General features: G+C 53.0%; 1 protein-coding gene across 6 annotated transcripts; it reads right to left on the bottom strand.

Annotated features, from left to right (window-relative positions):
• Nucleotides 1-4,356: 4,356 nt before the first annotated feature.
• TNS4 (tensin 4) lies at nucleotides 4,357-26,769 on the bottom strand. Of its 6 annotated transcripts, XM_037809998.1 has the most exons (14): nucleotides 26,699-26,748; nucleotides 26,367-26,628; nucleotides 22,887-23,420; nucleotides 17,284-17,701; nucleotides 15,750-16,168; nucleotides 13,516-13,602; nucleotides 13,070-13,195; nucleotides 11,723-11,815; nucleotides 11,541-11,618; nucleotides 10,375-10,446; nucleotides 9,392-9,560; nucleotides 8,668-8,736; nucleotides 8,383-8,409; nucleotides 4,359-7,800 (listed from the first exon to the last, which is right to left on the bottom strand). In XM_037809998.1, the coding sequence occupies exons 3-14, from the start codon at nucleotides 23,323-23,325 to the stop codon at nucleotides 7,659-7,661; spliced, it is 2,139 nt and encodes a 712-aa protein (XP_037665926.1). In that variant the 5' UTR covers nucleotides 23,326-23,420; nucleotides 26,367-26,628; nucleotides 26,699-26,748; the 3' UTR covers nucleotides 4,359-7,658. The 6 variants fall into 6 exon arrangements, with proteins under 6 accessions (XP_037665929.1, XP_037665928.1, XP_037665927.1 ...); XM_037809999.1 differs by lacking the exon at nucleotides 26,367-26,628 and having other exon boundaries at nucleotides 4,358-7,800; nucleotides 15,750-16,144; nucleotides 26,699-26,769; XM_037809997.1 differs by lacking the exon at nucleotides 26,367-26,628 and having other exon boundaries at nucleotides 26,699-26,769.

Genomic DNA, 26,769 nt, shown 5'->3' on the forward strand with positions numbered 1-26,769 from the left:
GCCAAATGTCACTTCTAAATAGCTCTCTACTCCACCTCCCTCCCCTTCGCCACTACAGCCCCTACCTGGGTCCTAGCCTCAGCCTCCTCCATTGCCCACCTTGCCTGCTGCAAGGCTTCCCCACAGCCACCCTTGCACATTCCCCAAGCACTTCTTCCTATGATGGCGGTGAGGTTTACTGAAATGTGAGCCAGGTCCTTTTAGTCTTTTGTTTCACTGGCCTCCCAGCTATTCTGAAAATAAAGACAAAAACCCACAACCTGGCCTGGAGATCCTGCGTGGTCTCACTCCTTTCAACCTCACCAGCTCCCCATGCCCCTCCAGCCCCCTTGCCGTCTGTGGCCACTGGCTCACTGGCTGTCCTTCAGGTCCTTGGCTGCATCGTGCTCCTTCCACCACAGGGCCTTTACACATGCCATTCCCTCTGCTCTCAATAGCCCTTCCCCAGCCATGCAGCCACACCAGCTGTTTTACCTTCAGCTCTCAGCTCAGCCATAAGTACCTTCTCAGAGGAGCCCTCCTTGACTTCCCTGACTAGGTCAATTCTCCCAAGTATTTATTCACAAAGTCCCTTGTGCATCTTCTCAGTCTCAGCCATAAGTACCTTCTCAGAGGAGCCCTCCTTGACTTCCCTGACTAGGTCAATTCTCCCAAGTATTTATTCACAAAGTCCCTTGTGCATCTTCTCAGTATTCACAAGTGTGCTTATTCATTCACTTCAGCATTCACAAAGCTTACAAGTGGTTGTCATGGCCCAAGTGGGCCTTTGTTGCCGAGAGGCCAAAGAAGATGCCGGGCATGTTTACAGGCACGAACTTTTTATTTTTGGGCTTACCTATAGGGTGGGAAGTCGGCCATGTTGCCTGCATTCAGGAGCTGCTCCAAATGGCATGGATTCAGAGCTCAATATGCAGATATTCCGCAAAAGCAGGGGGTGCCAGGGAGTGGTTTATAAGGGTTAGGACATAGACATTCCACGGGATCAGGGGTTTTGTGACCCCAAATATTGCATGGGACATGCAATATTTGACTTTTCTTCTGGCAAATCCATCTCCAAGGCCTGGAGCTCTTTAATGGCCCATGAGGGCTTTGCCAGTCCAGAAGCCAAAGAAGACAGTGGGCATTTTCTGATACATGAACTTTTATTCAGGGCTTACAACAGGGTGGGTAGTCGGTGTAGAGGCCATGACGGCTCTCTCATGCTGGGTGGGCACTGCATTCACGAGAAAGTTGACATCGCCTGCTTAAAGAAGCGGTGGAGCAGGTTATAAGGGTTTAAGACAAAGACATTCCTAAGGGTGGGAGAGCAGGGTCCTGTGACGTGGGGGAGGGGGGAGTCGATGCAGGAAGGAGAGGAGGATCAGAGGATGGGGCTTTGTAGATAACAACAAGAGCTATAACATTTGGGAGCCAGGAAGCAGGTAAACTAGATTAACATTTGATGGTGGGAGGTCTGGGGGACATTTACATCTTGCTCTTTTGTGAGACCAAGAGTTCCTCACCCCCTGCTTACTTCCTGCTTCACATTTTAAAGTTACATTCGAAGGTTAGTTTACCATTTTCTCTTTACTGGCTTACAAAGATGATAAGTTAAACATTAGCTGCCCAGGTCACACAGACTGCTCTGCGATAACAAGTTCCGCAGGCCTGTTTGGTTCAAGCTAGCGGCTGCCGCGAGCTCCTACGGCCCATAGATACTTTCTTTCTGTGCTCTGTACCCCTCGCACCTAGAAGCCCTAATTGCTCCATTTGTGGAGAGGGGATGTGTTTCTGTAATCTGCCTTTGTTTGGGCCTCCTGTCCTCCTACTCTGATTTCTCTCTGGGTCTTACTCTTGGTTGCTTCTCTTTCTGGTCTGTTGCTCTGGGCTCTGTCACATCACTTTTTGTCTGTCTTTCATTTTCTCTCCTTCTCTGTTTCTTCACCTTCCTCCCTACCTTTCCCCGTCTTCCTACAAGTAGCTGGAAGGGTTTCCTGGGGTTCTCCATCCTTCCAAAGAAGCTTCTCAGGTCCAGAATGGGGCATCCATGGAGGAGGTTTTTCCCTGGCAGGGGTGGGTTGCAGGCATCGCAGGAGAAGGCAATTTGCCTGGTGCATTTGATTTTGATCCTTGGTCCTGATGGAGGATTCTGGGTGGAAGGTTACAGGGGAAGATGGTGCCAATTTCCAGGCAGAAAGAGGGAGGGGCAACTTTTCCAGCACCCTGAGCTGCTTGGAGCTAGGGGAGCTAATCTCTGATTGGAGAAGAAGGGTTTGGTACAATGGGGTGGCAGACAACCCTATCCTGTGTGCCTGGGGGCAGGAGGTTGGACTTGATGACCCGTAGTAGGATCAGCTCCAAATGGCTGCTGTCACAATCATTGTCATCACTGTTATCATCACCATAGGTTGGGTCCAGATTGCCTGGGTTCGAATCCCAGCTTTTCCACTTATTGTGGTTGGACACTGGGCAACTTCCTCTCCTAAGTAAGTCACTGTTTTATCATCCATAAAATGAGGATACTTACATAATGTTGTTAAGGTTAAGTGAGATAACACGTGGATAAGCTTCTAATACTTACTGAGGGCCTAATGTGTGTCAGGCACTGCTCTAGGTGGTGGGGATTCAACAGTGAACAAGACACGTCCTATTCCTCATGGAGCTTCTATCTCAGTGGCACAGTGCTTGGCATGTCTGAGTGCCTAATGAAGGATCAATAGGAGTGTTATCCTCCTAGAAATGAAGATTCGAACAGTGCTCCAGAGGTGACAAAGTGCATTCCTATCCAATATGTTTTCCAGGTTTCCCATAACCTTAATTATATAAGGTGAATATTATAACCGAGGAAACTGAGGCTCGATGCACAGAGAAGTGACTTGTCCCAAAACATGCAGGTAGTCAAAAGCAGAAGGAACCTGCAATCCCAGATCTACCTGACCACCTAGGCTTCTACTTCTGGATGCAGAAGAGGGAAGCCTGTTTATGCACGCGTGCTTGTGCACACATGTGCACATGCATTGATGGGGTGTCAAATCCGAACATTGTGGAGAAGAGAATAACATCTCTCCCTGGAGCACAGGCAAACCCCTCTCCCACCTCCTGCCCAACTCCAGTATGCCTCGTTCTGCCCTGTTCACATGGATGCTCAGCACATATTTGGTGAAGGAGTGAATGAATAAATGAGTGTGTCATTCTCCTTTCTCCTCCCCTTCCTCATTCTCTCTCTCTGGGTTCCCACCTCCTGGCTTGTCTCCCTGCCCCCCAGGCCTGCTCCCAGCCAAGCTCTGCTTGGCCCCCTTTCCTGGATCTGGCCAGTAAGATGTGAACGCTGACAAGCCTTCCAGAAAACAGAGTTACAAAACAAGCCCCTGGCTGGCTCCAAGGGCTGAGGGGCAGAGGAGGGTCTGCTCTGCTGGGAATGAGGGCTCTAGACTGGCCAAGACTGGGGGGATGGTAGGAGTGGGGAACATGGCTGGGGCAGGGTCTTGCAGGGAGGGGGGGAGCAGGGGGTCCTGGTCCTGCTCTTTCTAAGCTCAGAGAGAACCAGGGACCCTGGCCCAGGTCAAGCAGCCTCCTGCCCCAGTGTGTCTTGGGGTGAGAGCCTCTCTTCTTAGGTTCTTCTCCCTTTTCTGGCCAAACTCCAAGTCCTCACAGCTACCTCATCCCGTCACTCTTCTCCTCAACCCAGGCCTCTGATGCTGTCTCCTGCCCCCATAGCCATACTTCTAAAAGCACAAATCTGTTCCTCTAGTCCCTGGCTGAAAATCTGATGTCTTCATTGCCTGCAGGATGAAGTCCAAGTAGGCTGCCATGAGTGATTGTACATTGGGCAACCTGTGCAATGCAACACAGTGGCTCTGAGCCCAACCTCATCCATTCCTTCAACAAGTCTTCATCCTGAGACATTCTCAGCACCCAAAGCTCTTTTCCCTGCTTCCTTTCTCAGCATACTCCCTTGGGTACCACATACATGAAACACGTTGCACACGGTACACCTTTTCATATTGTGTGTTTCACCACAAATTTGTCCAGCTGCTTGTCTGAGAATGCTGAGGTAATAGAATGGGCACGGATTTGGGATCCTGTTATGTTTCTGCCATTTACTAGCTATGGAGGGGGCATATACTGTCCGTATGGGCAAGTTAACCCTCTGAGCTTCAGTTTTGTAATCTGAAAAATGGGATTAAACGTGTAATGTGCCTACATTACACTTAGCACATAGATGCACCCCAATAAAAGTTGATTTCTTCCACTTATATGCATGTTGAACTCCTATTCATCTTTGAAGACCCAACTCAGGTGTTACCTCATTCCCTCCAAATGGGTAAAGTTGATCTTTCCCCATTCCTACCCTTCCCACCAGTCCTACATGGCACTTAAAGACCTGTTATAATAGTCATATTTATCTGTTTTTCTGGTTCGTACACACAAAGTATATAGCCAGAAAATGTGTGTTGTGTTGGTCAGGACACCAGCCCTGGGTTAGAAGCCCTTAACTCACCACCCCTGCCCCGGTTCTAAGTCCTGAGCCTGTTGATGGCACACAGTTAAGAATGGGGGGCTGAAGGTGGACCAGCAGAAGTGAGTCTCAGCCCTCAGTGAGAGGTGAGGGTGGGGAAGGGGCAGGTCAGGTGCGGAGGGATGAGGGTGCTGCGGACATCTGCAGAGGTCACTTCCTAGCTAGAGAGGAGGCAGGTTTTAGGGGAGGTGGGAATCTGGGCTTGACAATGGTTGGAAGTGCCAGAGGCTGCCCTCCGGCCGTTTCACCAACCCCAGCAGCTCCTGGATTTTGTTGGGGGCCCAGCCACTGGGGACAAAGGGGCAAGGGAATTACATTGGAAAAGAGTATGTGTGTGGGGGGGGTTTCTGTAAAGAGGAATAGGGTGGACAGGGATGGTGTGATGAGGAGAAAGGGCACGAGAGGGAGAAGAGAAGGAGGGAAGGATGGGTGGTGTGTGTGTGTGTGTGCAGAGAGAGAGAAGCATGGAGAAAAGGATGGGGAGGGATAGCAACTCTGCGGAAGAGAGACAGTGGAGGGGAGTTAAAACCACAGGATTGCCCAAGCCTGGAGCCTTCAGGAGAGAACATTTCTGGGGTGTCCCTCTGTGGGTGTGAAGTTCTCTCTCCTGGCTCTTGGCCTGGTGACCACTCTTCCTCCCCTTTGCTCTTTGACCCTCCCACTCTTGCTGGGCTGGTTGCTCTGCAAGTCAAGTTTTTTGCTAAATCTTTCTGGAGAAAAGATGAGCTATGGCAAATGCAGCAGAGATTGTCACCTTCCGGAGACTCTATCTGGCTGAGCCTAGGGGTCTGGGGGCAGTGGGCTGAGAGGAACTCCGATCTGGAGTGCGGTTGGGCAGTAAAAGAGGAGGCAGGGCCTACCTGACAGTAGGTCAAGGCTGTTGGCAAGGTCTCTTCACAGGCCCACCAGGGCAGCCCCTGCCTTTGGGTCATTCAGCTTAGCTCGAACAGGAGGGAACTCTTCTGTTTCTAAGGCTTTGTAGCAAAGGGGACAATCCTTGCATCCTTCTCCCATACCACTCTGTGACACCTTCTCATGTCATGCCAACCTTGGATCCCTAGCTGCAGTGGGGTCTGGAACAGGTCTGAGGGGGCACTGCCCAGGGACCCTCGGCTGACTGGAGTGGGGAGGGAAATCTGCCAGTCAGTAGATGTCAGGGGGAAACCTCACAGGCCCAGGGTGGGACGAGGAGGCTCTTGTCCAGTTTTCTAGGGCTGAGCTGGTAGCTCGGGGTAATCTGGGTTCAGGGACTCTTCCTGATGCTCCGTTTCTCTGCCTCCCCTCACTCCTCAAGGGGGCTGAGCGGGCCTTGGATTTCCTGAGCTTTCTTAGTGACCCCGTCAGGCTGCCATGCACACTCACCTTGCGTCCTAGGGCAGAGAGGAACCTTCTTTTTCCTGCCAGGGTAGCAGGAAAGGGGTCATGAAGAAAGAAAAACGGGTGTGTTAGGCATGTGGGGAACTTGGAGTGGTTTAAGTGATGATTTATGAGGTGGAAGCCCATCGATCCAGTAGGTATTGCTAGGGCTGGGGGTGAGGAGGGAGGATGGCCCCCCCTGGGTGGAGACACAGGCACCACCTGTCAATCAGATCCCCTTCTCTTGTACAGGCCTCCACCTCCAAAGGCACAGTCCTGGCTGCCTCAGAACCAATGCTGTGCAAGGACAGTCACTTTATTATTCATGATTGGAGCTGCACAGTTTCCTGTGGGTACAGTGTATGGGGCTCTCTGCCAGACCCCAGCCTGGGGCCGGCAACACGACCTGGGAGCCATGTCTAGCATTCTGTAGACTCCTGGGGGAGGGGGTAGTGCCTGACCATGTGGCACAGGGTAAGCTGGTCTCAGCCTGTCCCATCGGCCCAGAGCTGCTTCAGTCTGGTTTGGTTTCCCGGTTTGAAATCATAACCTGCCAGGCCCAGTCTTGGCCAAAGATAACGGGGCTCTGGCAGGGTCCGCAGCTGGGAGGGGCTGAGCACTGGTTCCTCGTCCAGCAAAAGCGGGCTTCTTCCTTGAGCCTCCTTAGCACCCCAGGTCTGCTAGACAAAAGTTTCCAGCTTCCAGGGGCTGGGCAGGGGACAGGAAAGACCTCCCAGCTTCTTCCTTCAAGCCACTTGGGGTGACTATTTGGATTCTTGGCTCTCTGCTGCCGCCCCGTGGCTGTGAGTCCTGTGGACGCCGCCTCTCTGGAGCGGGGTGTCTGTGTGTTTTGTGTGTCTGTTTTGGTGAGGGAACTCAGCGAGAATGGAGCTGAGGTGCAACCAGAGAGAGCTGGCCCCTTTATTTGCTCCACAGGACAGGGGTCTCCCCGGCCCCATCTCCCAGATGTCGGTTTACAAGCAGCCCAAGGGCAGCTGTGATGTCATTTCTAGGGCACTTGTTTACTAAGAAGTCCAAAGAAAAGTTGTGGCTGTTACTCATTTCAAGAGGGGAAGAGATCTAGACATTGAGAACGCAAGGATAACTGGGCTGTCTCTGACGTGGGGCAAGTCCCCCCTGCTGAGCTGCCTCATCAACCACAGCCACGTGGGCCTACAGAATCCTGGGCAGGCCAGATCCCGCTTGTCCTGGGAGCAGCTGCCCAAGAAGGCGTTAGGGGAGTGAGGAAAGGAACAGATATAGAGGGAGCTAGAGTCAGTCCATCCCTCCTTTTGTCCTCAACCCTTGCATACCAATCTCCCCCGGACCAGCCCTGGGCTGGGGCCCCCATGGGTCCCAACCCAACACCTGCTGTCTGCCAGGAAACACATCACAAGTCGAGCTTGGTCTCTAACTCAGACTTGGTGTCAGTGAACAAAATGTCTGGGCTGATGAAGTCCGAGGGTCTTTGGAAATTATTTTCATCCAGAGGTTCTCAGATGTGGGTGAGGTTCAGATTCGCTGGGGTAGCTTGTGAAAGATGCACACCACAATCTGAGAATAAGAGCTCATCCTGCCTCTTGGCTTCCTTTTGGAATTGAGGAAACTGAGGCTGAGGGAGGTCTGGATGAAGGTCACGGCTGAAGGTCACAGTGGGTCGAAGTGTTTCAACTTGGTAGTGTTCTCCTCAAGTCCAGCAGATAGTCCGTAAGTGTGGCCACAAGCCCCTGGTTCGGGGGATGGCAGCGGGCTCCTCGCAAGCCCCTTGGGCTGTCTGGGCAGGAGCACAGGCAGCTCCCTCCTCCTACATCCTTTCTGCTTCCCGCAGCAGAGCACCCACCAGGCTGATGACCTGCGAAGCTGGCTGGACCGTGTCGTACTCCGCAAAGAGGTGGCACACGTTCTCCTGCGGCTCGGTCTGGCTCTTGGCCACGAATCCGAAGATCCTGGGGAGAGAGGTCAGCCTGAGTGAGGGGCAGGGTCTGGGAAGGCAGCAGGCCCTGGAGGACTCAGTCTGTACGGCGTTCCTCCCTGCTTCCCCAACCCAACTGGCTCCAGCACCTCTTTCAAACGGGGCTTCTCTCGACTGAGACAGGAGCATCGCTGATTATCAAATCTGAGTCTCCCCATTTTGAGTGGGGGCTACTTGAAGAACAGGACCTGGGTATCCCCGTCAGAGTGAAAGCTCCCCGAGGGCAAGGATGTGTCTTGACCATAAGACTGGGGCATCCCCGTGGGTTGAGACTCCTGTAGGTTACAGCCTGGGTTTTCCACTCAAGTCTGAGGGCTCCCAGGCTCGTGTCTCCCCCATCAGACTAGAGGCTCCTTGAGGGCAGGGTCAAAATCTCACCAATCAGACTGGGAGCTCCCTGAGAGATCTTTCATCAAAACCATGGCCTTCCTAAGGTCAGGATGGGGCAACCTCCCTCCTCTAATGTCGTCCCCATCTTGGTCCAGAGCCCTGCCACAAGGGTACCTATTCTGGTGACTAACTGCGCAGACAGGAACCTACTTGGGGAAGGACTTACCGGGAGGGTTTGCAATATTTCTGCCACCTGTGGGAAGGGAACACAGGCAGTCATGCACAATTAGGCTTTGCATCACTCGGCTGAGCAGCAGGAAGAGTGGCCAGCTGTGCCCCCACTCCCGCCACGCCCCCCCCCCCATTGCCCCTGACTCCTTGGGGTTCACAGGTTCTCAGTGACCCCGATCCTTGAGCCAGCTCTCCTTCTGCAGGAAACCATGGCAGGATGGCTGGCAAGGGGGGCTAGGCCCTGGGTGACCATCTTAGTTTGGCCCAGTCTAGAACTTACTTCCTTTGCTGGGGGTCCATGCCACAGAAGCGGAGGTTTATGAGGGGGTAATGGCGCCGGAAAAACACCCTGGGAGGAGGTGGGAAGAGAAAGGGGGCTGGTGAGTGCCCGTCCCAGTTTCTGGCTCTGACTCCATCATCTCCCACTGCCCTGAAGCTCAGATGCCCCATCCTCAAGACATTTCTCAGACCCTTGCAGCCCTCTGTGGCCCTTCCTGCTGCTGAGCCCCAGGGCACACGTCTGTGCTCCTCTGACAGAGTGCACCAGCTCTGTATCCTCTCATTGGGATTTCCTACCCCACAGCTACTGCACCATTTGACTTCTTGAGGACAGGAATTACATCTTGGTCATCTCTTGTTCCCCCTTTTAAAGTACCCAGCCCAGGACCAGGCTCCCGCTAGACTGTGGGTCCCCGAGCCGGGGATAGGAGCATCCTCATCGCAGTGTTCAGCCAGAGTCTGACCTACAGAAGATGTTCCATCAACGGGTGCAGACCTAATCAGTGCCTGATGTATAAGAGTCGCCTCCCATCTCCATCAGTCACAATGAAAGGGGAATTGGCAGGAAGTCATTGGCATGAGGCCCAGAGAAGGTAGGGAACTTGTCTGGAGTCACTCAGCACAACACTGACCCGGTCGGGTCCAGGACCCTGAACTCTACTTTCATTTCAGCCTCCCCTCCAGCTCCCCAACCTTGCAGCCCCAGGGCAAGGGAAGGCCCTTACTTCCTCTGGACATCAGTCAGGGTGATGCCCTGCTCAGTGACTTTGAAGTGGACCACGGTGGGTGTGGGGAGGACATCTCTCTCGAAGGTGGCCGAGATGGCCTTCCGCACGGCCATGGCTCCAGTCAGGGTCTCCACACTCACGGAGCTTAGATACAGGGCGTGGCAGCCTGTGGGATGCAGACAGTGTGCTGGAGCCATCAGGACCCATGTCTTCTCTTGGCCCAGAGCCAGAGGAGGGGCTGCCTTCCTCCTTCAGGAATTCCGTGGGGCAGGGAGTGGTGGGTGACCGCAATCTCAGGCCAAACCCAGAGGGCTTTGTGATCTTCCCTTGTTTTGCATTGCCCTGGCCCCCGGCTCTGGTGGGGATGGCGGGCAGGGGTGAGGGGTGGATACTGCCCTGTGTGTAGTGGGTTTCAGGCCAACCTTCCTTCTTCCCACATGGTTGGCCCTGACCTCCACCTCTGGGACCCTGGTTCATTGGCGAGAGCAGGGAGAGAAGACAGGAGGTGGGGAGGGGTCATTGTGCTCAGGGGCATTGGATAGAAGCTGTCACAGAGACAAAGTGCTGCTCCGTGCCTGGCACTGGGGCACAAAAGAGAGACCTTTCCGCAGAAGAAGCCCCTAGGACTCTGCCCTGACACCCATAGAATCTCCTGGGCCCAGAGACCTCCGCCAGGGCAGGTGGCTCAGACTCGGAGAGACCCCAGCACAGCAGAGTGCCCGTGTGTGTGCAGGATGCGGTGTCAGCCTTGCCACCCCTTCCTCCTCTCTTACCCCACTTTCCTGCTGGCCCCTTGCCTGCAGCCTCTCATCTCCTGCTTTACAGGGAGGGAGAGGAATGTGGCACCTTGTTAAAAATGCAGACATAAAGCTGTGACGGGAAGCAGGTGTGGGCCTGCATGCGCATATGTGTGCGCTGGGTGGGGAGGTGCCCTGGGGGAAGGGAGTACAGCCCAGCTGGGCGCCCTCCGCAACACTCACCCGCAGATTTCTTCAGGCAGGAGGACTGGCCGTCTGTAGAAGGGTCCGAGGCCCCATCGCCACCTCCCAATTCTGAGCCAAGACAAAGGAACGGGGTGGGGGGTGGGGGGCGAGAGGAATGAATGGTCCCCTCTTTAATGGAAGAGACCTCATTAATCCCTTTGAACATCTCCCACCTCCTCCTCCACCTCCAGGAAGTGACTCCTTTGAAAAACCAGGTGTGATTATCATAATTAGGCAAACAGGGGCCACTTGGGGCTCTCTAAACTCAGCCTTTTGATCCCTGCTTTTCCTCCTCATCCCCCACCTCCATGCTCCCTGATGGCTGCCAGGACCTGTCCTCACAGGACCCAACCATCTCACTTCTTTCAGACCCCACCCCCAAAACAGGCCTTTTTTTGTGGGAAGTAGGGCACCTTCTCCATCATTTCCCTAGGGGCTCCCCCTGCCCTTGGCTCCTTTCCCTGAACCCCTGAGATGTCCTACTTCACTGCTGTAAGCACAGGGAAGGGTTTCCTGATCTGGGTTCTGGGTCTGACTCTCTGTGCCTTTGGGCAAGTTACTTAATGCCGGGACCCCTAATTTTCTTATCTGTGAAATGGGGATGATAACAGCAATATCTACTTCATGGGGGTGTAGTGAGGCATGAGTGAATGAGTGAATACTGCTCAATAAATTTTGGACCTGGGAAAAAACAAACTTCTCCAAGGGGGCTTATTTATGCTCCTCTCATCTGCTCAAAGAGGGCTAACCTCTAACATCCACTCTATGCTAAGAACCTTACCTGCACTAGCCACTGAATCCTGTAAATGGGTTCTATTATGATTGGCCCCATTTTATAGATGAGGAGACTGAGGCTCAGAGAGGTCAACATTCTCAAATTCTCACAGCCAGTAAGTGGAGATGTGGACCAACTCCAGAGCATGCACTTTTTAAAAATTTATTTTTTATTTTTTTAGAGCAAGTAGGTAGGAAATTTATTAGGCATGCATGTGAGAGGAAACAGGAGGGCACTTTCGCAAAGAAAGAGGGGAGGGGCGAGAGGCCCCGACACTGTGTGGCCATGGAGCATGCACATTTAACTGGACACTAGAATGATCTACGAACGAGGTGGGACGTGATCACTGAGAGCCTTTCTAGCGAGAACAAACAGGCCCCAGACCCACCTTTCTGTGGGATGCTGAGTCTGCAGGGCAGGGCCAGGGCCATGATGGAGTGCTGGCACACAAAGGCCGAGAGGCTCCCTGTAAGCAAACAGGCAGCCCTGCATGAGTGGAGCTTCCCTAGCCCACCCTCCCGCCTCCGAAGGGGGCGCCTGTGGAGGGGCCTGCAGACTGGAGAGGCTCACCAAAGTAGGGCTCCTCGTCTGCTCCTTTGAGATGCACCCCCTTGGCGGAAGACTCAATGAGGAAATGTCGGATGAGGTCACTGCTGTCATCGCCTGGACAGAGGAAGAAGAGAGAATAGCTGCAGATGGGAGTTGCAGAGACTGCTGTTGACCCAACACCAACTTCCTTCCGGGTCCACCCGGAGGTTGTCTTGTCCATCCCCCTGCCTCTGCGTGGGACCACAGGTAGGAATCCTATCTTCACGGCCTACCACAAAGGAGGTGCCAACTGTCTTTGCTCAATTTTGTGTCCAATAATTCTCCCTTTAGGAAATCTTTCTCTTGGTCTCAGGAGTTCTAAAGATGGTTCCTGATCAATGTTTACATCAAATCTCAGCTCTTCAGTCTGGTTTCCCCCTACCCACCCCTCCCAGGTGCTGTTATTCTCCACCAGCTCGTCCCTGCTGGGCCAGGCTGGCCCCAGGGATGGTGAAGAATGCCCTTCTGCTCTCCACCTGCCCCCAGCTCCACAGCCTCTTCCTCTTCTCTTTGGGCTCATTGCCTCTGAAAAGGCTTCCTTGAAAACCTACCCCACTTTCTTAGAGGTCACTTTCTTAGGGAGACGTAGGATAAAAAAAAAAATTTTTTTTTTTTTAAATCCTAGCTCCATCATTTACAAACTAACTCTTGGAGCCTCAGTTACCCTATCTGTTAATGGGAGGTAGGATCCCTAGGGTTAAGGGTTAAGTTGAAGGACTATTGCTCAGGTATCTTGTGCTGATAAGTGTTACCATCTCTCTCCCTAACTAAGTGGTGTCTGTGTCAGATTCTCTGTATCCCTGGTGCCCTAGGCAGTGTCTGGCACATGGTGGATGCCCCATAAATGTGTGTGTGTAGTTATCCAATGAGCATGTGAGATCACGGGAAAGCATGTGCTACACCATTGCACACACATCCACGTGATTTGCTATCACACACACACGTGATAAGCTATCTCACATCCATGTTATTACTACATTAGGTCCCCGCGTGATGAATCCAGTCTGGACAGAGATGGGTACCCAGAAGACAGCATGCTAGACAGAGAGGCTGGGATCTCCCTCCTTCCGCCCTCCCACCTCCCGCAATGAGAGTGTCCCTGTGGCCAGAGCAGATTGGGTACTCTGGGGAAGGCTGAGCAGAAGCAGCTTCTCACAGCACTGGTACTGGAGGCAGCTGGGAGAGCATGAGGTGGACCTGCCTTCCTGGAGTCATCACGAGACTGGCCCAAGGTCACCCTGCAAGTTAGCTAGAGTCAGAGCTGGGACTGGAACCCACTGCACCCCATGGCCTCAGTGAGGTCTTGCGTGAGCAGAGACAGGTACATACCTGATTGGTTCTGGACGTTTGTGGGGGCCTCCTGCACCCTCAAGGCAAGACCAAAGGAGCCTCGGTATGAAGAACTGTCCCTCACCACAAACGTCCCCGGCTCCTCCTTCCTTAGCAGCTCAATTGCTGAAACAATCCTTGGGTCAGAGAAAGCTACTGCCCTACCTAGACACCCTCTTTCCCCAGCCCCGGGGGTTTTCATACAGCAGATCTTGCAGAATCACTTTTCCTTCCCAGGAAGTCCTTTCTACTGTCTAATCTCAGCCATTCTTGCTGCAGTTCCCATTTCCTTAGGTCATGAGGTCAGCAAGATCGTTTCCCTGTGCCCCTCCCATCTGCCATTCTTTCCTCTACCCTGACCCGGCTTGGCCTGCCTGATGCTGACTGCAGAACCCAGACCAGATTCCTCTGTCACTCGTCCCCTGAAACACAGTGCTTCCTTTTACCTTGCTCTCGGGTGATGTTTGGTTTAAACCAGTACTTAGATGTGTCCATCACAAACTTCATGGTGGGCTGCATGTCCCTGGCAGGACCTGGAGACAAACAGAGAAGGGGGACCCTGTAGGCTGGACAAAGGGTAGTTGAGAGAGGACCACTAGAGGAGGCTGGAGATTCCGCCCCCCAATTTTCCGCCCAGTAATCCCATGCAACCCACCCTCTCCACCTCAACCCAAACTGCCAACAGAGGCTAAATCAAAGAGAAGGATTCCAGGGCTTGATGCACCAAGGCCTTAGGAGCCCTCTTGTAAACTTGCTAATGAACCAAGAGCAAATAGATGAAACCTCAGTTTAATGGGAAATAGTTTCTCAAATCCAATGATGACCAGTGGGGACTGAAGGGAGTCTCAGATGCATCATTTGTTCAATTTCGTGCTCTCCTCCTCCTTAACAATCCTTACGGGTATATTTAGTTTGGGAAAGAAAATCAAAGAAAAGGTGGAGGAAAAGAAAATGGTAGATCTGGGCAGGAAAAGAACCCAGGCTTGGAGGTCAGGGGAACTGGATTCTTGACCTGACTCTGATTTCGGACAACGGTTTCAGTTCCTGAATCAAGAGGGAATGAGCATCCTCTGTGGGTCTTTAACACTCCAACATCCTATGAGATTAAAATGTATTTCATATTGAGAATATTTTGCAGAAGCTGATAATATCTCCCGGTATAATTAGTTATCTCCAGGGGCATCACCAAACCAGGGTGGGAAAAATCACTGGGCTAAAATACATGTGCTCTTTCAGATGCCAAAATGCCCATTTTCCTGGACCCTAAGGCAGAGAGCAGTGGTTTTCAATTTTGACTTCTTGAAAAGTTGTCTTGTGGCTAGTTGAGAGCACCTCATTGTTACAAAAAAAAAAAAAATCTGCAAATTATTTGTCCCAAGAAAACGATCAGAGCAGACTCAACAGTTTGCTTATTCTGCTGTTTTCTCTTGCTCACACTGACATGGCTCTTTGAGTGGGAGAGAACAGCGGGTGGGCTGGAGAGAGCATTTCGCACCACGCTGGGAGGCACCGTGACGGCACATCATCACTGCTGTGGCCTGTGTGTGCCTCAGCCAAGGGGCACCGGGAAGTCTCAGGCTGGAGATGCCAAGTTGGGGGTGGGTGGGAACCGGGACAGTGTCTGCTAGGCCTGGCAGGGGACTCTGCTCCTGGGAGATGTGCACCCAGCGGGAGCTGAGGTTTAGCCTCTGTGTTTACTGGGTTGGGTTCTGGTCGGTTTTGTTCTTTTTGGATGCCTGCAGTCACAGACCTACAGGAAGGAGGCTGTTTGCTGTTTTGTGGTTTCCAGCTGTCTGAATTGGAATGCATTGTCTCTATTACCCTGTCCCCACCCCTGTGTGCTCGTCATCCATGGACGTCAGCGTTATGACTGCCTCTGCTTCTCCCTCTCCTTGAGGAAGTCATCGAGCCCGCAGCTTCCGCATCCCACGGCTCTCCTGGCTCTGTCCTCTCTTCTCTGCCCCCCCACTGTCCTGCCCTGGTTCAGGCCCCTGTTACAGTTCGTTTGGACCATTTCATGATGCAAAGCCAAACAGGACCAGATAACCACTGCTCTCCCTGCCCAGGGCCCCCTGTAATCCATCTGCCTCGCAGCTGCCAGAGTGATCTATTGAACATTTATCTCGGGCACTGCCACTCCCCTGTTTGAGATTCTGGGGACACCCCCCTCCCCACTGCCCAAAGGGTAAGATCCACTCTTGAGCTTGGCATTCAAGGTCTTTCACAATCTGGCCCCAGATTACTTTCACAGCCTCACCCTACACCCAACGTTCCAGGCATTTCCTAATATGCAGCGTGTTTCCACACCTTCCTGACTGTGGACTCACCCCTTCCTCTCCTTCTAGGGCAACAAACTTCAGTTCTACTTTCCAGATCCAGCTCAGATATCACTTCCTCTGAGGAGGTTTTCCAGTTCTCCAGACTGAAAGAATCACTCCGTCCTCTCTGGCCCCATAAGACTCGGAACATCTCTCAACTCTGTGTTTATCCTATTCTGTAGCGATTATTGGTTTTTGTCTCTCTTTCTAGATTGTGTCCATCTGTGTGTCTCCACTATCTTGGCACACAATAATTACGTACTCAGAAAATGTGTTGACTGGCTGTCGTAGAAACCCACTGGTGCTTTGTCATTCCCCCTACCTTAATCTTTCAACGCCTGCCATATTGGCTTCCAACGTACCCTCTGGGGATGTGCTGAGGGAGGCATCTGACAGTGTCTGGCTCCTGGTGGCTGGACAGGGGTTGCTGGGAGAAGCAAACCCAGGCCGGACAAAGCCCTGGGGTTCTGGGTTCTGCTGAGGTGGGGGAGACCCTGGTTCTGGACAGCCGTTGATCAGCACGATGGGTATGTCCACCATGGAGTTGGTGATGGATGGGGGGCAGCTGCTGGCATGCTCCTTGGCCAATGGTGGGGAGTGGGTTGCTCCAGGCTGGCCAAGGCTTGGGGCAGTGTTGCTGGGAACATAGAAGTCACGGGGTCTTGCACACAGGGACACTGGGCCAAGGCTGTGGAGGCTGGAGAAAGAGCCGGCTGGGCTTTCCAAGAATCTAGAAGACGACTGATGGCTGGAGATGCTGGAATAGAGGAGGGACTGGTTGCTGCAGGGGGAGAGAGCACCAGACAGGGTGTTAGGGTGTAGGGGATGGACACTCAGGGGCCAGAGCCACGCTCTGGAATCTAGAGAACTGGGTACCCGTAACTTTGGTCAAATAGAACACTGCATTTCCCCATTCTCCATAGCCCAGAGCAAAGGGTATGCTTATGGCTCCCCAAAGGATGCTGAGGGACACAGAAATGTCCCTAGAGTGTAGGATCTTCGGTCATTTAAAGTGGCAGACAAGCTGACCCCTGCAGGCCATGTGGACTTAAGCTGGACCAGATTCCTTCTGCCTTCCCAGCCCGGCAGATTTGACTGAGCTGTTGTGCCAGCCACTCCTTGGGCACCCCCTACCCCTCTGCCAAGAGCCCTGCAGACAGGCTGGACCTCCTGGGCTGGACCCTGTCCACAGAGGAATTCCCCAGCTGGAGGAGGAGATGGAGGCCAGCTTCTGCAGCCAGCCAGACTTCTCCCTGTGCCCAGGGGTCCATGCCAGTGGGCATGGCTGTGGGATCACCAGCCTCCTTCCCAGGGAATGCCTTGGCACAGTGGCTTTCAAGTTGGTTTGGGGGGCAGAGGTCCTGTGATTTGGTCTTTCTGTGGCAGGATTGAGGGGAGGGTGTTCATGTTTCTGCTATGAGGCTTGTAGTCAACAGAGCTGGGATGTTTGCAAATAATGGCCGGGCGGGTTGTCCTCCCTCAACTGCTAAGTTTTGCCAACAACAAACGGAAAAGAGGCTATTCATTCTTATTCCTAAATGGTTCCCTTCAGACCCCCATATTCTGTGTTTAAAAAAATAAAACAAAAAACCTCCCTTGAGTGGGGTGTATCAGAGTGGGAAAGGATACAGGTGAGCCTCATTAAGGCTTACCGGAGATGTAGGTGTGAGTCAAGATTTTTGAATATTGAATTATGTTCTAAATGCTTGAGGAAAGCTTGAGATCCAAATGGCTGAGTGTCTTTTACAAAGAGAGCATTCACTCCTTCATTTTTGGTGCACACATAGATTTTTCTCAGAGCAGGGTGTCCCTCTATGATTTTAGGATCTGTGTATGTGTGTCTTGTGTGTGTGGGGGGTATGTGCAATGTCAGAAACTGTAGTGGGCATGACCTACCTTCCAAACACGTAGCTGACATCAGATGCTGGGCTGGCCGACAGCCCAGAGACCCTGCTGCCCCACTGCGGGGCCAGGCCCCCTGGCCCTGCTCCTGGAGAAGCCACCAGTGGGGAGCCCAAGCTATGGTGGCCCGAGGTCTTGCTCCCCACGCAAGGGATGGAGATGCTGGGGGAAGGAGGAGGATGAGGGGAGGGCGCCCCAGAGTTGGGAAGGGGGCGCTGGTGCCCCCTGCCCTGGTTCCCAGAGAAGATGAGGCTCTCGCTGCTGCTTCGTGTCTCCCGGGGGACGTCTCTGGAAAGGAGGAGGCCACCACTGCGGGGGGAGCCGAAGGGTGGGGTGACAGAAGGGCTGGAGCAGCACGGGGGGCCATCGTGGCACCTTGGTCTGGTGGAGGTCACCTCGATGTACTTTATCTCTTTGGGGAGAGAAGCAGAGCATTGGTGAACCCCAGGAGCCTGGACTCAGAACAGTAAAGCTGGAAGGAGCCTCAAAACCACCAGCCACCCTCTTTTATACAGATAAGGAAACAGAGGCCCAGAGAGAAGTAGCTTGTTGCAATAAGGATTAAGCACCCAGCTCCACCTTTAGCACCCATGTCCAATGTCACCTTCTTAGTGAGTCTTTCTTTTGGGCAGGGAGATGCAGTGGCGAGAGCACCAGCCTTGGGGTCAGACAGACCAGGGTTCGAGACCTGGCTCTGCCACCCACTATCTAAGAGAGCTTGCCTGAGTGACTTGGCTGCCCAGAGCCTGTTTCCACACCTGTAAATGGGGTGACTGTCCCCTAGGTCTTGGTGTTCCAGTAAGGATGAAATGAGATGAATGCAGGTGACACAGTACTGTGCCTGGCACATAGCGGGCACGTGGTAACTGGGAGAGCTCCCCCAGGTCTAAGCCCCACTCCCTCTGTTGAAATGACTGCTTAATAGAGTGTGCCCCTGTCATCTTGTGATGCCTCTGTTACTCGGGGTGTGTGACAGCTGCTTCTGTGTCTGTGCCTCCGACGCAGGCAGGGGTTCTCCACCGTGGCTGCACACCTGCGGAGATTTGACAAGTCCCACTGCTCAGCACCCCTGCCAAGGAGATCAGAATCTCTGGGATGGACCCAGGCCTCAGGGTTTTGCTTTGTTTTCAGTTCCCCAGGTGATTCCAATGTGCAGCCAAGGTGGGGAACCCCTGCCGTGGCCCATCGACCAGCAGCACTGCCTCACCTGGGAGCTGGGCAGACTGGCAGACTCAGCCTCCACCCCAGGCTACTGAATCAGAATCTGCCTTTTACAAGTCCGCAGGGGATCTGGGTGCACACTGAGGTTTGAGAAGCTCTGCTTTACAGGGGGAGCTCTCCGTGGGCAGGGCTTGCCCTTAGCTCTGCACAGTGAATGGTTCTTGAACATCCACCAGGCTGCTGACTCTCACTCCAGGGCTCCGTACCTGTCCCAGTGGAGGCATCCAGGACTCCTGGGTTTCCTGGACCTTGTTCCCCCTCCAGAGGTCAGCCCTGGAGTTAGAGTCATTATGCTAGGAGAAATCAGGGCTCAGAAAGGTTAAGTGAGTTATCCAATGTCACACAGCCAGGGAGTGGAAGAAGCCAACTTCTGGAGTGGGGTGCCCTGGGGTTCCTCCCCATGGTGAGGAGAGACACCCCTCCTCCTGACCTGGGGGAGGGGTTGTCCTGTTCCAGCACTGGGTAAGGGTGGGGGTTAACAAGCTGCTCCCTTCCGGAGGGCTGGGAGTCCTGCCTCTGGCTTCCCAGGACAGAAACTGGGACAGAGTCCGTGAAAAACTGCACCCTCAGTTCCTGTCTGCCAGACTCCCACCCCTCTTGGGCTCTGGCACATGCACCACCATCCATCCCGTCATGACGGTGGAGTCCCAACCTGCCCCAGCCCGCACCTGGGCAGGGCCTTCTGACCCTGTTCACAGATACGGCATCTGTCTGAGCCTGCCCGGGCTGGGGAGGGGGGCAGATTACATCAGATGAGGGGGCCTGGTGGGCAGAACTGGGCTTGCTGCCACAGGGGGGGTGGAGGAATAGGCTTGGCTTTGCAGTCAGACAAACTTGGGTGTGAGTCCTGGCTTTGCCACCTTCCAGCCAGAAACACTGGGTAACTTTCCTAACCTCTCTGGGCCTCAGTTTCCTTATCTGCAAAGTGGGAATCTAAAACCAACCTCCCTGGGTTGTGGTGACGATTGACTACAATGATGAATGGAGCCTGGAGCCTGGCCCCTGTGGGCCTCAAGGTGCCCCCTGCCTGCCTGCCTTTTTGAGCAGAATTAGCTATTTGGAACATTCTCTCTGGTTAAGGTCTAGGGGGATGCCCCTGTTTAGGATGATGAGGGCTAGAGGATCTTTGGGGTGATGCATTGTGGGCTCTGGAAGACAAAAGATCTTGGAAATGGGATGGATGCTTCTGGAAGAATTGCAAGCATAACTTCTATTTTTATAGGATTTTATAGTTTATACCCATATTCCCTTCAGAACCTCACAACAGCCCTTGGGCAAGGCAAGCACAGTTTTTTACAAAGGAAACTGAGGTTCAGAGAAAAGTGGGAGTGGAGCAAACATCTATGGCATCCCCTCACTGTGGGACTGGCATTATGCTAGAAGATTAATCTTAATAAGTGATGTGTGCATGATCATTTCCATTTTAAATGTAACAATTTTGAATAAACGTTGGTATTTATTGAGTGCTATGTGCCAGCACTTTCCAAACATGTTGGCTGTATTAGCTCTTTGAATCCTCATGACATGTGTACTGGGGTAGGAAATATTATTAATTCTTGTATAACAGATGAGCAATCAGGGCTCAGAAAGGTTAAGTGAGTTATCCAATGTCACACAGCCAGGGAGTGGAAGAAGCTGACTCCTGCTCCTGCACTCTGCTTGGGGGCTTCTTCCAGGAGGAAGAGAGACTCCCCAGGACCCTGTTCCCAAGGCCTTGACCAGCAAAAAGGTGCCTGGCTGCTCTGGCCCTCCTACTGGGGTGTCAGCCACAGACCCACCATCTTGGGGTCTGAGCAAGCGCAGCAGGGTGGGGGAGGGGCGGGAGGCGTCTTGGAGCTGAGTCACCTCCCGCCGTCCTGAGGTGGATGTGGCTGGGGGAGGTGGAGTCCCCCATCCCATCACCTGGGTGCAGTCCCTGTTTACAGGCCTGTGGGGCAAGTCTGAGCAGTGCTGGGTGGATGCAGGCGCCAGCCCCGGGCCAGGAGGGTGGAGGGACGGTATGTAGGTGGGGGGCGGGGAGACAGTTATTAAACACCCTTCACTTTGGGTTGGCAAACAGCCCTGCTTGGCAGAAAATGCTGGAAAATGAAATGTGGGGGTCTGTTCCAAAGGAGGGGGTGGGGGAGGATAAAGAAAGAGGTATGGCATTAGCTTTTGGGAGCCACGTTCCCTGTGGGATGGGGACCTCCTGGAGTAGACCTAAAGGCAGGCAGGCAAGAGGGCAGGGGCCTGGAACCCAGGGGAAGGTCTGTGGGCACTGGAGGTCGGGTCTCAGACCTCAACGGATTATTCTGGGGAGCCCCAGAGGGCGGGAACCGCCAGAAAGGGAGGCAGATGAAGAAGGCAGACTTTAGAGCCCAGCGGCCTGGCTTGGAGGGCTGACCCTGCCGTTAACTTGTGTGCAACTGTGACTACCACGTCCCCTCCTCGAGCCTCAGTTTCCTCATCTGTAAAATGAACTCACCACTATTTTCTTCACAGGGTAGACATAGGGTTGCCAGAGTTCAATTTTTAATTTTGCAAAGTTGGGACATAAGAGAAACAGCAAACATCTACCAACACCACAATGACAGAATGTCTTTCCTTTAATATCCCCCAAGTATGTAGGATGAGATTGCAAAACGGACAGGGCTCCTCCACACTGAATACATTTAGCTGTTTGAGAACTCACTATGCTGCCTCTAATGAGAGACGTGGCCACAGGCCCGCGAGAGCTCGGCTGCCAGTAGCGGGAGTCTGGGGAGCAGGTTCTGGGAGGCCAAGACACATGAGAAAGCGTGTAGCAGACCACGGTGACACGCATGCACTGGCTTTTCTTAGTGACTGTAGAGGACTTCCTAATGGGAGCTCCAGGAGGTGTCCAGGCAAAGGTCATTAAAGAGGGTTTTAAAAAAATTCCATCAGAAGGGGCCAGGGCAGAGCTAAACAGCTTCATCAGGACCCTTTGACCACGGCCACCCCCCTGTGCTCCCTTCTTCCCCAGAACTGGGTGGACATGTCCTCACGATGGCAGGCTGTGCCCAGGCATCTGAAAACACGGACCACTGCCCGTCAGGTGCTTGGGGGAAAGGCGGGTTGGCACCGTCCCCACCCCACATGTGGCCGCTGCCCCAGGGAGACTGGTCTCGCCCCAGCTGGCCCAAAGCACGCGAAACCCCTGCCTTGGGGCATGGACATTAAGTGCTGGGCTGGCGCCTGCCAACCGTAATTAGGCCTGAGATGCCTTCCCTGCAGCGACGTGCCCATGACTGGCCTTAATAAGCAGGAAAGAGCTTGAGGGATAGAGGCTCCTCTAACGGTGCTGGCGAGCAGTGCTCAGCGGGGGGAGGCGGAAGGGAGGCTGGAGGCCAGGAGCCAGACACCAGAGGACCCGGGAGCTGGGCTCGCCTCCACCCCAGGGTCTGAACATACCCTGGGGCTGGTCCTAGACTCAACCCCAGTGTTTAATAAAACAGCCGCCATTGCTTATGGCATACAGTGTGCCAGGATTTGTGATAAGCAGTTAACAAACTCTATTTTAATTCCTGCAACAGCTTTTGGGGTAAGAACTCTTATTATCTCCATTTCACAGACAAGGAATCCGAGACACACAGAACTGAAATAAGCAGATAGACTGGCTCCTTACTTAACCCCTTCAAACTCAGTATTTTCATCTGTAAAATGGGAATAAAAGTGCTTACCCCATGGAGGTGGATTGGAGGATTGAAGTTTCTATTATCTGTAAGATGTTAGGCTCAGTGCCTGGTACACAGCAAGTGCTTGATAAATGGATGCTCTCATGGATCCTATCTCTCATCTTAACACCCATCCCCAATCCCGCCCAGAGAGCCAGTTGTAACTTGTAACAGTGCATCATTTTTTGAACACAATTCAGAGTTCTTGCCCCAGAGAAGTGGAATTTTGTGTCTCTCCAGCCTCACAACTTCCAGGTTGGGTCTCCCCAGAGAGATGCTCCCCTAAACAGGCACAGGGGCCCAGACAGAAATCCTACAAAAATTTCAGGGGGCCCAGGGTAGCACCTAAAGAGAGACACCCCAAACCGTGGGATCCAAGGATCCCACATTTATTGAGACCTTCCTTATATGCATGCATTGTATAAAACACTTATGTGGGTGAGCTTATTTAAATTATAACAAAAATACTATAAACAGGTATCCATCACTTTTCAAACTCTCCTGAGAATAGAGTTGGATAGCAAGGGAGAATAGAGTTGGATAGCAAGGGAAAATAGAGAGGTTAAGTAACTTGTTTAGGGTTGCATAGCACCTCCCATCAAAAAAGTGTCCTCTGCTTCTCTGATTCCATATAAAAGACCTTACTCCTCACGAGGTCTGGTCCCCAAGCCCCTCTCTTAGCACCATGTCCCAAGTTCTTACCCAAGGCTTCAGGTTCCTCCCTCTTTCTCCTCGATGTGGTGTTTTGCACAGGCTCAGCCTTGGGGCCGCCAGCCCCTGGAGGGTGCAGCTGGAAGGTGGGGTCCAGTTCCAGGATCATCTGGTTGAGGCTCTCCAGGGAGAAGTCGATGTAGGAGGCCAAGTCCTCCATAGCCCCCGAGACTTGCTCACCGGGGGACTGCAGGAGGCAGCTGGCTTTGGCCTTGGCCTGTGACACCTGCTGGGGCCTGCTGGGGGGCCCCTTGCAGGGTATGGGGGCCATCAGAGCTTGGGATCCCCAGCCCTCCGTGGTGTAGTAAGGACACTGGGGTGGCAGGCTGGGGCTGGGTGCTGGGTCCAGGGCTTTCCTGGGTTCCTCGCGGGGAGCCAAGCAAACCGCATGGCCTGCAGCCAGCAGGGGGCTGGACATCACCTGTGACATGGTGAAGGCAGTGACCCTGGGGGTTTATCTCCAGCTTCCAACCAGCCTCACTTACATCCCAGAGATGTCACCTGCCAACCAGGAGTTTCCAGCATCTGAAAGAGTCCAGGAAGTGGGAACTGAGTAACTTGTAGAGATGAAGCCCCTGCCTCCCTTCTCCCCAAACAGAGGCATCCTTATCTATTTAAAAGCACGGATTCTAGAGCCAGACTGCCTCAGTTTGCATCCTGGCTCCACCACTTACAAGCTGTGTAATCTTGGGCAAGTTAATTAACTTCTATGTGCCTCAGTTTCCTTATCTGTAAAATCAGTTAATATTTATAAAATGCTTAGAAAAGTGCCTGGCACATAATATGCATTATGCAAATGGTTATTAAATAAAATAACTTTGATAGATGTTTATTGTATACCTATTATGTCTCAGGTATTGAATAAATACAAGCTAATGTTTACTGAGTAATTACTATGCATTTAGGCACTGTTGTTTACCCATAATGCCTTTTTAAATCTTCATAGTAACCATGTGAGGTAGGTACTATTATTATTCCATTTTACTATAAGAGAACTGAGACATGGAGAAGTAAGTAACTTGCAGGAATGGACCCCAGGTTGTACCGTGTCAGGGTCCATGAACTTAGCCTCTACTCCATGTGACCTGGTTGGTAAGACAGACAAGTAAGCAGGTAAATAATCATAAACAGTGGAAGAGGAAAAGTGGAGGGGACTTTGTAGGCCCTGGTGAGGAAATCAGGGAGTACTTCCTGGAGGAAGGAATATGTAAAGGGAGGCAAGAATGAGAAATGGGAGCTAGCTGGGCATGGCAAATGGGGGTGGGGAGGCAGGGGAGAATTCAAAGTAGAGAGAATGGTGTGTGAGAAGGCTGGCTGACGAGAGTAATCACGAGGCATTACCAAGCACCCAGGAAACAGAGTGCACCTCGGTGGATGGAAGGCAAGATGGGGCAGAGGAGGCAGGCTGGGCTCAGGAGCGAGGACTCAACCTTGAGGGCAATGGGGAGCCGCAGAAAACTTTTGAGCAGGGGAGTGACATCATCTGATAATATTCACTTCCTGGGGGCTCATTTGGGAAAGAGATGCCCCAACTGCCTCATTACCCTTGTTTTGGGAAGTTCTTCCCATTGTCTAACCTTTGTGCCACATGCAGGTTTCTTATTGGTGGGGCTGAGAAAGAGGCTGCCAAGAAAACTGTATGGACCCGGGACATGTTGGTTGCACTCTCACTGCCTGCTCTGAGCTTTGCTGCCTGCCCCACCCAGTGCTCCCCAACTCTGCTTCTCCATTTTGCCAAGATGCCTCCACCATTTCCTGCTTTAGACCCCAGCGCTGGAAAAGGCATTCAAGACCAGCCTGGGGAAAGTGACGTGAACGTGGACTCTGGTAAATACTACTTAGAAACAAGGGCTCATAGAGTATAGTACCTTCATAATAATAACAACAACAATCATCAACAGCTCACCATGTGCCAGACACTGATCGATGGGCTTTACATATAGTAACTCATTTAATCCTCTCCCTGTTTTAGGAAGTACTCTACCCCTATTGCCAGCCCCTTTTACAGATGAAGATACTGAGGCTCAGAGGTTAAAAGTCTACATAGGCCACTATGAAACCCAGGTTGGAGGAATTTGGGCTCTTACCTCCTTATGCCACATGCAATTCAATGCAGCATTGAATTCTGCATTGAGCCCAGGCAGGGGTGTCATTTGCCCAAGGTGGCACAGTAAGTTAATGCGAAGAGCTCAGTCCCCTTTCTTCCCCAGCCTCCCCTGCCCCCCATGGCTTCTTCAGGCTCTATGTCAGATTTCTCCTTGGCTGGGTCCTGGGGGCGGGCAGCACATCTCGGGTGTGGGAAGCTTGTCTATAAATGGAAGTGGAAGGGAGCCGGGCCTCTGCGCTCCTTCCCGGGGGCAACTGAGGACACAGAGCTGCGGCTTTCCCCCTACATACTCCAAGTGACCTGAGTTTGCTGGGACAGCATCTCAGCGTACCCTGCAGGGTTTTCTGGCTGGGCCCGACAGAGGAGGTGGGTTAGTGACTTCACAGAGCCCACGCACTGGGGACTGGGTCTCCTCCCAGGACCAGAACCCAGAGTTTGGGCACTGCTTTTGTACCACCCTGGGCAAGTGTCCTTTCTTCTCTGGGCCTCAGTTTCCCCGTCTGTATAATGGAGACATAATAATAGCAGACACAGTACATACTCATTTCATTTTCTTAACAGTTCTGTGAGGGGCTGGAGAGGTTAAGGGTCAAGGTCAAGTTATGATCGAGGTCATGAAACCAGCATGTCTGGAACTGGGGTTTGTACCCAGGTGGTCTTGGCTCTGGTCCCATGTTTTTACCCTATGCTGTCACTTCATAGATTTAAGTCTCTTTCTATCTCTGCCCCTTCTGTGATTATGGAACCAAGTGTGATAGACCAGGGATTGAGCTGCCCCTTGGGCTCTTCTTCAAACGCTTCTCACTTTTAGTGCTCCCAGAATCACCACTGGATCTCCGAGGGTGGGGGCTGAGCCTCAATCCTTTATGCCAGCCCCCCACTTCCCCCCATCACTGCACATTCCTCTTGCTCTTTCTTTCCTGCTGTAAGTGATAGGGGAGGGGCCCTGGGGTCCAGGACTGTGTGTGTGTTTGGGGGTGGGGGTGCCTGTAGGAGGTAGGGAGAGCTCCTGCCAGCTCTGTCCTACTTACAGATCCCTTCTACCCATTCCCCCTTCAGATCCTGACTCCAACCTCTCTGTTGCCAAGGCCTTAGGAGGGAGTGGGAGCCTGGGACCTTGGCAAATCCCCTCTTGCATCTCACTGCCAACCTCTTCTCCGGACTTATTCTCTCCATCCTAGAAGCCCAGGTTGGTGAGGGGGAGGGGGTGGGGAGAGGGTGAAGCCTGAATCTCCCGAAAAAGCACTTTACCTCCACAGCACAACCCTCCACCCCAACGCCCCAACACCCCAACACCCAAGGAGAGGGGCTCCTGGCTCCACCCAGACCCAGCCAAGCGGGACCTGGGGCAGCAGGTGAGGTACCTGGTGGCAGGGCCAGGTGGGGACCTGCAGGGCCAGGAAGAGCAGGGGCCGCCCTCTGAGGAGGCTCTGTGTTCCGGGCTGGGAGGCCAGAGGCCTGGAGTCTTCCCCTCCCTGGCCTCAGTTCCCTCATCTGTAGATTCCATTCCCCTGAAGTGCTGCCTTCCAGGATCTAAGATCCCGAGACCATCTCTCTCTCTCATCCACAGCCGCCTCCCCAATTCTTTCCACTTTCACTCTGAGCCCCCAAAGAGATGTGGAGAAGCTGAGGACAAAGGGTTAAATGAGTTGGGGTCGCGAGTGCCCCTCTCTCCTTAAAGGGAGAGGACACCTACCTGTTGTCTGAGAAGGCTGCTTGGACCGAGTGCTCCGAGCCCAGGTGAGGAGTAAGGGGAGGCGCCAGCTC

Source organism: Choloepus didactylus, chromosome 18, assembly GCF_015220235.1.
Source record: "Choloepus didactylus isolate mChoDid1 chromosome 18, mChoDid1.pri, whole genome shotgun sequence".
NCBI classification, from domain to species: Eukaryota; Metazoa; Chordata; class Mammalia; order Pilosa; family Megalonychidae; genus Choloepus; species Choloepus didactylus.